General features: G+C 39.9%; 1 protein-coding gene across 1 annotated transcript in view; it reads left to right on the top strand.

Moving 5' to 3' along the window:
- KCTD8 (potassium channel tetramerization domain containing 8) overlaps positions 1-12,899 on the top strand; it is a 197,370-nt gene extending 184,471 nt beyond the window's left edge. The window contains exon 2 of the mRNA XM_006266255.3: positions 11,609-12,899. Within this exon, the coding sequence (XP_006266317.1) occupies positions 11,609-12,069 (461 nt within the window). The 3' untranslated portion in view covers positions 12,070-12,899. The remainder of the gene's footprint in view (positions 1-11,608) is intronic.
- Positions 12,900-13,700: the final 801 nt, after the last annotated feature.

Genomic DNA, 13,700 nt, shown 5'->3' with positions numbered 1-13,700 from the left:
CTAGCCCTGCCCCATTGCCAGCTACCAACACTGACTCTCCCCAGCAAGGGTCTGCATGGCATGGGGAGGAGCCCCCACAGGGGTCTTTCCCCCTGCCTGCAGGCCAGGGAGCTGGGCTGGAGAAGCTCCAGCCTCTCTGAGAAGTGGTGGGTGGGGGGACAAATGCCCTCTGCCCTGGCACCAGTCCCTGCCCAGGAGAGGTTTGCATGGTATAGGTACAAGCCTCCATGGAGGGAGAGGGGGGCTTTCCTCCCCCATGCCGTGCAGATTCCTGCTGGGAGTGTGGGGCTGGTGCCAGGCTAGGGGTTGTGTTTCCTCCCCCTGCCTCTCACAGAGGCCAATGGCTGGCGAGGGTGTGGGCTTTTGTAGCTCAAGGGTTTGGTGGGCTGAGGGGGAACCCCTGCCAGGGGGGGGCTTTTCCATCCCTCCATGCTGTGCAGACCTGGACTGGGAAGCCGGGGAGCTGTTCATCAGAACAGGGGCTGACAGGAGCAGGCAGGACTCGGACTAGGGAGCAGAGGCTTTACAGTCTTATCTCTGTGACAGCTGGGGGTGAGGACCTTGGTCCATTGGAGCAGACAGCACGGCCCAGGGCTGCAGAGCATCCTGGGGTGCTGGGGGACTGTGAGGTAACTTCAGTCAAGAAGGGATCTGGGACACAGGCTTGATAGACTGATTTAAGATGCACTGAACTTCTGTTATGTCACAAGTTTGAATCAGTTTCCTATCACTTATGCTGGTTTATGTGTAACTTCTGCCCATAACCTAAAGGTCAGTGCTCTGAGATTTGTCTTTTCTTCTATCTACAATTTGTTGGCAAGAAAGGAAACTCCTGTCTACTGGTGTATTGGTTTCAGGAAGAAGTAATGTAAACTGATGTAGATAGCATATGTTTGTATAAAATTTCTTTTTTCTGAAGGGCTCAAAGCTCTTCAGTTACCTTGATGGTGGCTCAGACTTGTTCCTCTCGATGCACACTAAAATGGATTCTAATATTATGTATATTGTCACTATGGCAACCATAAATGAATGAATTATAGTTACCACACATATGACTTTTCTCAGAGAAGGTTTATAACTCATTCCATCATACCTTTTCTAAAAGGTGTTTAGGATGCCATTTCAAAGGCTATCTTATTTTCAGTTTTAACACCAGATGGTAGTAAATATGACCAAAAATGTTTGTATGTTTTTTCTTTCTTTTGAGACAAAGCACTTATCACTAACAGGCATGTGGTCCTAATCTTAAAGATAAATTGGTTCATTCATTTCAAGTACCACATAACCATTCACACGCCATTGAGCTTAACACTATTAAAGGGTAATTTCCCCTGTGGGAATTGTGCCCACTGCAGTAGCATTCTACACAGTGAGTCTTTTTATCAACTCACGGCAGGTAAGGAGATTAAAATAAAAGGCTCCATCGAGTGTGCAATCATACACATAGTCTTCATTTTGAAATGTCTATGAGTTCAAACAACAAATAAATATTTCCAAAAAAATCTTAATACTTCTGAGCCTAATAAAAGCTAAGTAACACATGCCATTTCCAAATGTAGTGTTGATATCAGAAAGGAACACACCCCCAGTGTAGATGTTTATGGAGAATTGTAATCATTATTGGAAGAAATCCTTTTGTTCTTTTATATTGCAAATGGAATAAAAACTAACAGAACAAACACATTTGTTTCAGTCCAAACAAATCAGGGAATCTGTTTTACCATTTTGTAATCTTCCTATTTTTATGATTCCCATAGTTTATTTAGGTTCTTTTGACAATTTTTTTTTATAATAAACATTTTATTATCATGTCAGGTGTCTTGAACTAAACACTATGTTTAAGGGTTCTGTACATTTTGCTACAATAGTCTGTTTTTCATATAGTCAGCATACTCATATTTTCTTCTGGCCTGAAATAATGATATTTTTTTCATCCAAAGGCCAGTTTGGGAGAAAATTTCAGAAAAGTCCCTTTAAAGTTATTACACAGAAGGAGAGCAAAATGTACTAGTCCTGCCTTTGCACCCACTTTGGGACAGTTTTACAGTAAATTACACCCAGTCAAGGACCTTTGTGAATTCTCAGTAGTGAAAAGGAGACATATGCAAATGAAATTAGGGACATAAGACTTTTCCATCAATTAAAGGTAAATTCTAACACCATTGGGGTCATTGGCTTTAACATGGTCATGATTTTTCACATACATAGGTAGAAACATTGTTGAACTTTGGGACACCATTATCAGCATATATAATTCATCAGGGTATTGATTTATCCAATTTTTGTGGGGGACACATTGATTTATATAAACTATGGCTCTGAAGCTGAAATTTTTTTGGATGTTAATGTTGATCCATTAAAGGGATTTTAAGGTTTAGGGATTATTTAAGTGTCCATATCCTTCAAGCCCTTGCTCAGCTGCCATACCTAGCCTTTGGTGTACACCCAAGTTTCATATATTAAAATTCCCCAGGTACCTAAAGGCCTACTTCACTGCGTGACTGAAAGCATCTCAGTCTAGTCATTGCTGAGCCTGTATCAGATCTAAGACTATTTAGGATTTACTTTGCATATCTCACCTGAAGAACCCAATTCAACAGGGATTCTCAGGACAGGGCTAACAGATCATGCTGTATACCAAATGCAATTAGTGGCCTTTGTATCTAATAGCTCATAGTTTAGAGTATTTACTCAAGATGTGGGTTTACTGTATTTACTCAAGATGTGTGTAATACATGTCTCTCTTTAGCTTAAGAGAATTGGAGCCCACCTCTTCAATGGAATTGCCAGGTAGTCTCAGATGAAAAGAGCACTCATAATCTTTCATCTTGAAGCTGTTCTACTTGTCATGGAATGACTAAATATTCATCGGTCTAGAGAACAAAGAGGGGGAAAACTTGGGTTCCAATCATCCTTCCCAGGAATATTTTAATATTGTATATTAAATATAGATAGGTGCAGAGACTTAAACTCAATTCAGTGGACTTTGGATTTTAAGGAAGCTTCAGAAAGTCTTACTGCTTTGAAAATGTTGAATGAAAACTGCAGAACATAAAAAATCATGAACAGAAAATTTTGCTACACTGAAATCTTTAAGTTGAAACCCTTAAGTTCAGGATTTGAGAGCTATGCCCTTGTAACATTTAGAAATTCCATACACTAAAAGATCCTCTTCTGGAAGATAAAAAATAGAGTCCACGTGTAGTGTGCAGAATGGATAAAAGTTATCCTTTCTCAGAAGGGTCAGCTAAGGTTGCTGCACTGCTTAATCCCTAATTAAAAGGTCATATAGGTTTAAAGTAAGAATTAAAATGGTACATAGGTCTTGAGTTAATATATAGTACAAGATCAAATTCTATGCAAATTGTGATACCTATAAGTAGCAGCAGCACCATACCTAGGCTCCTGGTGGCCCCAGGAGAACTTTTAGTATTGAGCCCCCCCTTCACCGGAGATAATGCTAATAATAATCAGACAACGGGAAAAAAAACCCAAAAACATTTTCAGGCCCCCTTTCTGTCCAGGCCCTGGGCAGTTGCCTGGTTTGCCCATACCTGTGTCCAGCCCAGAGTAGCAGAAAGTTATGTAAAGTTGCATGTAGCAAGAATTCTGCCCTACCTTTGACAAAAGAAGCATCTAAAATCAGTAAATTTTTAAAAACTGGCTTTTTGATGAGAGCCCTGAAGAAGGGTACTGTGATCACGGAAAGCTTCTCTATTTCTTTCTTAACCATGAAGTTGCTCCAGACCATCTTGTTCTTACCATGCAGATGGTATAAATAGTATTTAAATAAACAGACCCCAAGATTATCCAGTTTAAATCTAAAACAGCTTTTCTTTAAAACTGAAAAAGTTAGATTTTGTCTGATTAAAATCCAAAACATTTTATTTTTTATTGCATGGATGATCATTTCCTTGGTACCTAATGTTTTACTTAATAGAAATATTTCTTTTCTGATCAATTCTCTGTTGCTATATATTGGGCACACTTGGTGTGTTGGATATTTTATTTTCAAACTATGATTTTTATCAGCATTTTTCACATATAAAATGTATAGTACATGAAATAGCTAACTGATTATGCTCAGAATGTTTTGGAGCACTCTGAGCATAACAGTCTCTTGTAAAACAAACAGAAAAAACACTGTGAGACATACCCTACAAATAAAATGTGGAAGAGAAAGAATCATTAATGAATCTGGTGTTATACACATAGGCTAAATCACTGAGGCCCAGGTTTTTTAGCAGCTATGCCACAAATTAGCCCCGTACTATCTCCAAGTGCTACTTGGATTCTTTCTTTTACCTCATGTGCTTCTCATTTTTCTGCTTCATACCCTGTGCTCCTTGACCAAGCTGCTGCTCTGCTTTTTGCTCTCTATCCTGTGCTCCCTGTTTAACCTAATTCGCTACTTTCTGCTCCCTGCCTTATCTGCCAGTATGTTGCATGCCCCTCCCCAATCTACCATGTGCTACACACAGGCTGCTCCATCACTTGTAGCACCCATGCCACAGGTTGGCCAAACCAGACTAAATTATAAAAGCTCAGAACACATGTACGGTAGCTGAAGCAGGAAACCAGCATCTTTGTTCTCTGTCAGTGCACCTGTAACAGAAGCAGTTAAGTTATTTGAATTGGAATATGATCACCCTAAGTTTAAGTCCAAATTATGAAAGTGTAAGAAAGTAAATATTTTAAGTGCTAAAATATAACAAGTAATAATATTGATATCACAGTATGCTAGTGTTTCTGACTCGGCATTTTTCTCTTTTATAGGAAATTGAATTAAAAGAAACTTCCATGAAATATTCAGGGTTGGAGAATTTATGTAGGCTTGATGGTATCACAAATATCTGAAAAACAAGGGGTTTTATTTTGATGATATTTTTTATTTGGCCAACTGTATAGTTGGAGAGATGTTAGACAAACTTTTAGGCACAAAGCCAGCACTATATAATTATACAATTAATCCAATAAAAGATATATACAAACTTGCTTCTTGCATGATTTAGTCAGATAGTTTCAGTTCTTCATTAATTAATGTCCAGGAGCAGCTCACATTTTTTTTCAATGTCATATGTTTTTCGGAATTATTTCTTGAATAACTTCAACCAACAATTCTTGATCTGAAAATTGTTTAAGAATAATTCCTTGAAATTTTCCGTATTTAAAATTCTGTATTTGAGACATTTTGGTTCATTAGCATTAAACAGATAGGCAAGGCAAGGCAAGGCAAGGCATAGTTTGTTTGTTTTTCATATTCACATAACATTCAGTCACATTCTTAGTGCAAATAGTGTATGACTCACTTTCTGTTAATATTTTGCTATAATTTCCTGAAATTAATTTTGGTGACTTTATTAATTGTTTCTGCTAAGACTTTTTTTTGCTAAAATCCACCTGAAAGCGCACACAGAAAAAAAGACAGGAACAGGCAAAGTAAATTACTTTACAAGAGTTACAAGAAACAACGGACACAAGCTAGCGGAGGGTAGTTTCAGGCTAGACATCAGGAAGCGCTATTTCACTGTTAGGGTGGCTAGGACCTGGAACCAGTTTCTAAAAGAAGTGGTGCTGGCTCCTACCCTGGGGGTCTTTAAAAGGAGGCTGGACAAACATCTTGCCAGGGTCATTTGACCCCAGTACTCTTTCCTGCCACGGCAGGGAGTCAGACTAGATGATCTCCTCAGGTCCCTTCCAACCCTACCAACTATGAAATTCAATATTTTACCTGGTCATATATATATATGCAAAAATGGTTGAGGTATTTACTAGGGCTGTGCGAAATGCCTGTGTTTCGTTTTCATTTTGGATTCAGTATTGCAACGGGACAGTGATTCATTTTGGCATTTCAAATTGCTGTCTCATTTCATTTTGACCAAAACTGTTTCAAGTTTCAATGCTGTTTCAATGCCGTTTCGGTGTCTTGGCCATAGGCTATAATGGGGAATGACTAAAATGCTTATAACATTGTCATTTCTTGCCTGATTTGGATTAAACCTGTAGAGATGGTAGCCCCCTCTGAGTGCATGAAGTGTGCCAAGTTTCAAGGAGATGGGTGCAGCCATTTTTGGGAAACTGTACCTCAAGGTGCTGAGAACAAAACTCATGTCATGTGTGTGTTTTAAGGCAGAATGGGGTGAAAATATCAGGCATGGTAGCCCTTGATGAGACCATGAATCTTGCCAAGTTTCAAAGATACAGGTGCAGGAGTTTCTGGGAAACTGTACCTCAAGGTGCTGACAAGCAAAACTTATGTCACGTATGTGTGTTAAGGTGGAGTGGGGTGAAAACAGCAGGCATGGTATCACCTGCTGAGGCCACAAAGACTGCTGAGTTTCAAGGAGAAAGGTACAGGAAGCTGCACTGTGTCATGGAGTAGGGTCCCTAGAGATGCCCATGATAATCCTAGGGCCCTGTGACTGTGCCAGGTCCACCCTGCAGGCACCTTCTCTTCTTGCCTGCCGCTATGTCTTGTTGGAAAAGATAATATATAGGGAGGCTGCCCTCAAGCTTCAGCTCAATCATGGTCCTAATGGACCTCACTAAATCCTGTAGGTTCTTGGACCCCTTGTTGGGACCTGCTCTAAGTAGGTGCCTCAAGGGGACACCTTATGGGCTAGACATGTGGCTCACAAATACCCCTTACCATGCCCCATGCATCGCAGATAGTATATCAATATCGTCCCTGTAATGAGGTTTCAGTCTCACTCTACCTTCTATTGTCTCTGGGCTCTCTATGCCCCTGTTGCTGCATCCTCACTGGCACTGGGGCCTCTACACGACATGGTAGCATGCCCCAATGAGGCCTCCTCCTCCCCCACAACTTCTTTCCATGCCATCACTTTAAATAACAACAGGTAAACAGCACAGTAGCACTAGCAGTATCTCAGGCAGCCAAACTGACACAGCCTTTCTTTCCTTTCCTGCAGAAGCTTCTTTTCCAGCAGCTGCCAAAGAACTGTCCCTGACAGCCTCAGCTCTGGGGCTTAGATGTGCCCAGGGACCTATCTCCTTCCAGTCAGCTGACCGGAGACAGGTGGTAGGGGTGTAGGTTGGAGCCATGTTGGTCTAAGGCAGACAAGTTTCTTTGGGTCAATCTGATATCTTTTAGTAGACCAACTAAATAGTTGGAGAAATATATCTTAGCAAGGTTTCAGGTTGAAAACCCTTTGTCAGGCTGAGGAAGCACCTGTAGTTGGTGTACGTGCTCTTCCTGGATGGAAGGAATAGTATAGAAGGCAGAGGCTGGTATGCAATGAAGGCAAGAAAGCCAGTTAGTGAAAATGGAAATGGAGGTGTCAGGGGGTAAAATACAGGCTGGGGTAGGGGAGAAGCGGGATGTAGCAGGTAAAAGTGGAGAGGTACCTTGGGAGTCAGATGTCCGGCAGGTTGTAGTGTGTCAGAATTCCAATGTCGATATTGAATCCATGAGTTCTGAACTTAGGAGATTGATGAAATGCAGTTCATAGGCTTATCTGTGCCCCTTGCCAGCCCCCGAGCTAGCATGGGGAGTGGGGGGGAGCCTGGAGCTCCCCCTGTCTGCTTCAAGCGGGCAGAGCAGAGTGGTACAGGGTTGCTCCCATTGGGAGCAAATTGCTCACAAGAAGGAACATGTGTAGATGTGCTCCCTTGTAGGATTATTGCACAATATTTTTTAGTTCCAATTAATAGAATGTGTAGATGTTTCCAGTGTTACAGAAAAATTACAATTGCACCAGGTAGGGAAATCTAACTCTGTGAATTTCTAGAGTGAGGTCATTGTGGAGATAGGGATGAAAAATTAAGGTGGAACCTATACATGAGCATGGCTGGCAAGAAGGATATCCAGCCCATTGACACCTGCATGTCAGCAGGCTGTTAGTACAGTTTTTAACCACCATGCTACTACACAGTATTATTAGGCTAAAGTGCAGTAAGTATCTCATGAAGACACTCCCTGTTACTGGTAGAATACTTCTTCTTTTGAAGTGGCAAGTAAATCTCAAAAGTTCCAAGGGCTCTTTTGGATTAGAGACCAATTTAAATTTATCCAAACCTCTCTGGTTTGGACATTGAAAATAGAAGCCTTTTGAGATTAGGCTTTCCTGAGATTTTCGGTGCTTACTGGTTTTACCTAGGTTGAAAATACTGTCAGAACAATCTCTGAAATTTTTTTAATGTAGTATCAATAACAGGTGGCCTAGGAAAAAATGGAGAAAAAAAGAGTATTATTTATGAGCAAGGATTTGTTCATTTTTGAAGTGAGAGATATGGATGAAACCTGAGCAATGCCTAAAGTAATCCTGAATTTAGGTTATTCAGTGGAGTATATCATTGCGAACTGGGGTGACTCCCCAATTCCTGTCTCAATTATGTGTTGTAAACCCAGAAAAATTCCATTGACTTACTTATAGAGCTTCAAGATTTTTAAGCTGTGCCTGAAATCAATATACATGTCATATACATGTTTAATTCTTGCATATGGGAAGCATTTGTATACAGAAACTTTTAAATCATAAAATAAAATGCCAACAGTGACAATAAAAGCAAGGCTTAAGCAACATCTTAAGAAATTGGAAGATGCTCATCTTTGGAAGAGTATGTAAAGGCAAATTGCTCCAGCCATGAGTTATATGTTTGGTATTAAACAGGGAAATAGAAATTGATTTGTATTTTCTATAGCTAGTAAGGTCAGGACAAGCCATGATGGACTTTTGTGTCCTTTCTTGATTATTCATATCTTTCAGTAAATGATTCATGGTAATGTTGCAGGTACCTAAGGAAGTCTTAAACTGATGACTAAAATAAAAGAAAAATGCTGGTAGGATATTATGTATAAGTTTTGTGTTTTTATACCATATTTCATACAGCCAGAGGACATTTCAACATTTTCAGGTTAATCTGAATCATAATACAGTGAAAGCTTTGTTATCCGGCACCCACGGGGAATGGGGGGTGCCAGATAACAAAATATGCTGGATAACTGAGCGGCCCGAACAGGCATCTTTGCCAGTTAACAGAGCATGCTGGTTTGTAAGGTGCCAGTTAACACAGGTTTTGCTGTACTACATTATAAGATATTAAGAATATTTGTTCTTTTTTATACATTTTACATGTGTGTGGGTGATTCTCAATTTTTTAAAATGTTCAGTAGGTAGCTGAAAATATTCTCTCAGACTGCTCCTAGTCTTTCTCATAGATGATCTGTAATATGCTTAAACTTCTAGTATTATGCAAAGCTTGTCATCAGTTATATTGAACTAAGAAAGCAAAGGCTCAATTTTCCAAGGTATTTGGATTTCTAGTATTGCAGATTGTTGCCAAAGGGAATTTAAGCAGGCCCTAATCAGATTTTGGTGCTAAATCCCATTCAAATACCTCTGGCCTCTATTTACATCTTTAGATGCTTATATATCTAGCCCCAAGAGTCTGATCCAAAACTTGATGATGTGAGTGGACATCTTTCTAAATAGCGTCATTACATTTGTTTCACCTGTGAAATTGTCGTTTTACAGCTATGGATTTGAAATAAGGCCTGCAGAGGTGCAAACACTTGGCATTAAGTAATTCTCATCTAATGCTTCATGTTTATATTTTACTGAGGAATATCAGAGCAAAAATAATATCCAGAGACAATAAAAGCCAAGATTTGATATTCAGCACCACAAAGTCAGTAATAAGCCATCAAATGTCTTTGGACTCACAGATGCTAGAGAAGTTCCTATATCATCTTACTAAGAACTGCATACCAGCCTTTTACATGCTGGCTTGTATGACACGAGATCAGCAGCTGAATTCATACCAAGATTAACTGAATTTACTATAATTTCACAAAAGTCAGTGGCACAAAACAGATGTGTAACTGGAACTGGGCCCCAAGAATCTCAGTTAATAGGACATACATTGTGGATGCTTCTACACATTCATTAATGCGTTTTAGGTACTGCGCATTTAGTTTAGTACTTGCTTAATAAAGTACTAACTAAATGCACAGTAACTAGAGTTACTAAGCAGTAGCACTGGCACACTGTTTTTTTGTGATGCACACTGCGCATTAGCCTAATAACACTGCGCAGTAGGCTATTAGCACAGTTTTTAACTGCCATGCTACTATGCAGTGTTATTAGGCTAATGCGCAGTAAGCATCTCATGTAGACACTCCCTGTTACTAGTAGAATACTTCTACTTTTGAATCTTAAGTTTCAGTACAATGGGGATATCTAAAGACATCTGAACCAACCTCTGAGAAAAAATAGCCTGGAGTTTCCCAAAATGCAACCATAACAGTAGGAGCATTTTCACTTAAGCAAAGGAAAAGTTTTGCAAATTGTATGGTATTATTTTCCTAATACTAAAAAATAAATTTTCCCATAAACTGATGGGAAAGTAATAGCAAAATAGCTTATTTAAACGTGCCTGGAGGGATTTCTGGTTCAGATAACCTGTCAGCATTATGCACATGTCATTACCTGGATTCTTCTGCAGACAATGAATTAATTTTTGACATAGAAATATATTTTAGTGGGGAGAATATTGTTTTGAACACACATGTAGGATCACACCCTCAGGTTGCTGTAGACTGAATAAGATGATTCTGTGACAACTTCCACTAGCTGAGAATCTGGTCCCAACTTGTGACAGTGCAGCATGTTACAGTGGATTCCTCTTATTGGAGAATCACATTGGGAAATGGCGATTTGATTCTAGTAACCAGCTGATTCCATTAAAAGGAGACCTGTTCTTTTAAGAAAACAAATACTCACTCCCCCCTCACAGCCCCCACAGCCCTGCTGGTGCCTCTCGCCCCCCAGCCCCTAGCCCTCCAGCCCTGCCAGAGGGGGCCCCAGCTGCTAGGGCTATGGGGCCAGGGACCCAGGTTCACAGCCCCCTGGAGGTGGCAGCTGCTGCAGCGGTGTGGAGCCCAGTGAGGCCAGCTCCCTAGCATGGTGTGCGCTCCTAGGGAGGTCGGGGGGGACCCGTGCCCCCCAGATCTATGCATGGGGCGGGGCTGGGGGCTGGCACAGGTAGTGAGGGCAGTGGCACAGGGTTGTGCCCCTCAAAGCTACTGTGCTCGCAGGGGACGCGTCACCAGGGAGCCCAGCCCCCACGCCCTAACCCCTGGATGAACCACCTGTGGAACCGTCTCACTCACAGATGGGGCCCCAGCCCTGCCCAACTCCCCCCTACCCTCCCTACAGGTGCTCAATTCTCCCTCCCACTTACCTGCAGGAGCTGATGTCCAGGTTGCCTGGGGCCATGTGCATGTACAGTACATGCACATAGTGCCCCCTGCCTGACGGCCCTCTTCCCGTTCCCTCCCATCCCCCTGCAGGCTGGATCCCTGCCAGTCTGTAGAGGGCTCCTCACAAAACTGCAAAATCTTCAGGCTTCTCGGGTAAAATGATTCCAAAAACTGAAAATTGTGATTCTAATATGAGCAATTTTTACATGTAATAATATACAAATGGTTTTGGTATTCCCATATTGATTAAAAAATGTGGCTGATTCTATTAACCAATGATTCTATCAAGCGGAATTCACTGTATTTAAAAATTATAAAAACAGAGTTTAGTTTTTCTCTTTAGGCCCTTGCTTGCTTAATGGATTTTTTTTTCCTTTTTGCTAGGACCACCACAGAGAACTGTCTCTCCTAAACAAGAACATGAGGAAAGGAAGCACGACAAAGTCACAGACAAAGGAAGTGAAAGCGGGACTTCATGTAATGAGTTGTCCACTTCTAGTTGTGACAGCCATTCAGAGGCTAGCACTCCTCAAGAAAATGCTGCCAGCAACCAACAGGCTACAGGACACCAGCCAAATACTCTAACTTTGGATCGCCCATCAAAGAAGGCCCCTGTGCAGTGGATGCCACCACCAGACAAACGCAGGAACAGTGAGCTCTTTCAAACTCTTATTAGCAAATCCAGAGAAACAAATCTTTCTAAAAAGAAGGTGTGTGAGAAGCTGAGTGTTGAAGAAGAAATGAGAAAATGTATTCAAGATTTTAAAAAAATCCACATTCCAGATTACTTTCCAGAGCGCAAACGTCCATGGCAGTCTGAACTCTTACAAAAATATGGGTTATAGTAATCACCTCTTTCATGACGTATCTCTGGTGCATTTGATGTTTATTAAGTTGCCACTATCCTACTGATGTCCTTATGGTATATTCTGCAGTCAGAGTGATTTCTGCTGCTCATTTCTTTCTGTGAACAGTGGATGTTGGAAAGTATGTGATTTCTTTAAAAAAAACATAGAAATAAAAAGCAAAAGGTACTGGATCTAAACCATTTTTTAATAGTAAAATAAAATGTGCATGATCAAGAAAGAGTTCAAAATATAATCACCTTCATTGTCATTTTGGAATTTATCAGATACAAACCCAGTCATCAGATAACTCTTCATTTTATGTCAGCAACAATGACTCCAACTTGCTACAGATAAAGAGAGAGCAGAGTTTTACATTTGAGTGAACTGGTTTCAGAATCAAGTCCCAGTATTCTTTCAATGTTAATGCAATAAAGCAAATATCCATTTTGCATGAGCACAATGTTACAAATAAATCACACAAGAACAAAAGATTTGTCTGTTGCTTGGATAAATATTTGTTTAATGCCAAGCTTATAAACGTGACATGTCTAGAGGATTCAATTTGCTTTGTTCTGGATCTGTGATTTTTTTGTGTGTACAGTGTTCTGTATGTAAGGATGGTGTAAATATGCCTTATACTGTTTTATTATTGCACAAACATTCATCTATTAGTGCTCGTCAGGACTATTTCTGTGAAATGCAAACTTAATGACAGATTGTGAAAACTGGTTTGATGGTCTGAAAGTTTCTGTTATGTTATTCAACAAAATTGGAAAAAATAAAAAAAAAAGACTTCAATGTATTTATTAAAATGACCATCTGGTAGATTTTTCTTGGTTATTATTGTCTTCCATTTTTTAATAGGTTTAGGACTCATTATTATATCTTATGTGTTGTTTCAATAATGTTTTGACTGGTGGGAAACAAAAAAACTTGTTTCTGAAGGGGATGAGTAGTGTCTGGGATGCTAAAATGTAACTCGAGCTTACAACACAGGCTGTAAGATCAACAGAGCTGTTATTGATTAAAAAAGGACGCATCCCAGCAATGATAAAGATCTCAATGGGGAGTGCACTAAAACTTATTTTAGCTGACAAAACAAAAAAGAGCTTTGTTTCAGACAACTATTGGAAAACTCCTCTTAAACTATGAGAGTTAAAATGTCAATAACAAGATGCACTATACTTACAAATGATGAGGTTTGTATGAATAGTCAACTTAACTGTAGACAAAAACTGATTTCCTAAACCAGATAGATGAAAATCAATATCCTTTTCATTAAAACACAACAACTCTGATTAAAGCAGACATGTTGAATGAATAAGTATTGCTGATAGTTGGAAAAGAGCTTTCTTGATGTTTGCTAAGTGGTACATGAATTCTGAAAATTATCATCATCTTTATATGCATAGATTTTGTTACAAAGCTCCATGGGCATAGTTGGCACAGTACAGAAAGGTACAGAGATTTATAATGCTGTTTTAATTTATCATTTTAGCTTGATTAGCTAAATGAAGAAAGGCTTATTGGGCTGCAATTTCCAGGATCTTTTTTAGCATCTTATTGCCTTTCAGTCTTCTGACATAGTAGGTCATTTTTATGAAAGACTACATATTCCAGATAGCAGT

This window comes from Alligator mississippiensis, chromosome 2 (assembly GCF_030867095.1).
Source record: "Alligator mississippiensis isolate rAllMis1 chromosome 2, rAllMis1, whole genome shotgun sequence".
NCBI lineage: Eukaryota > Metazoa > Chordata > Crocodylia > Alligatoridae > Alligator > Alligator mississippiensis.
The sequence above is the reverse complement of the archived record's forward strand: the minus strand, read 5'-3'. Positions and strand labels throughout refer to the sequence as shown.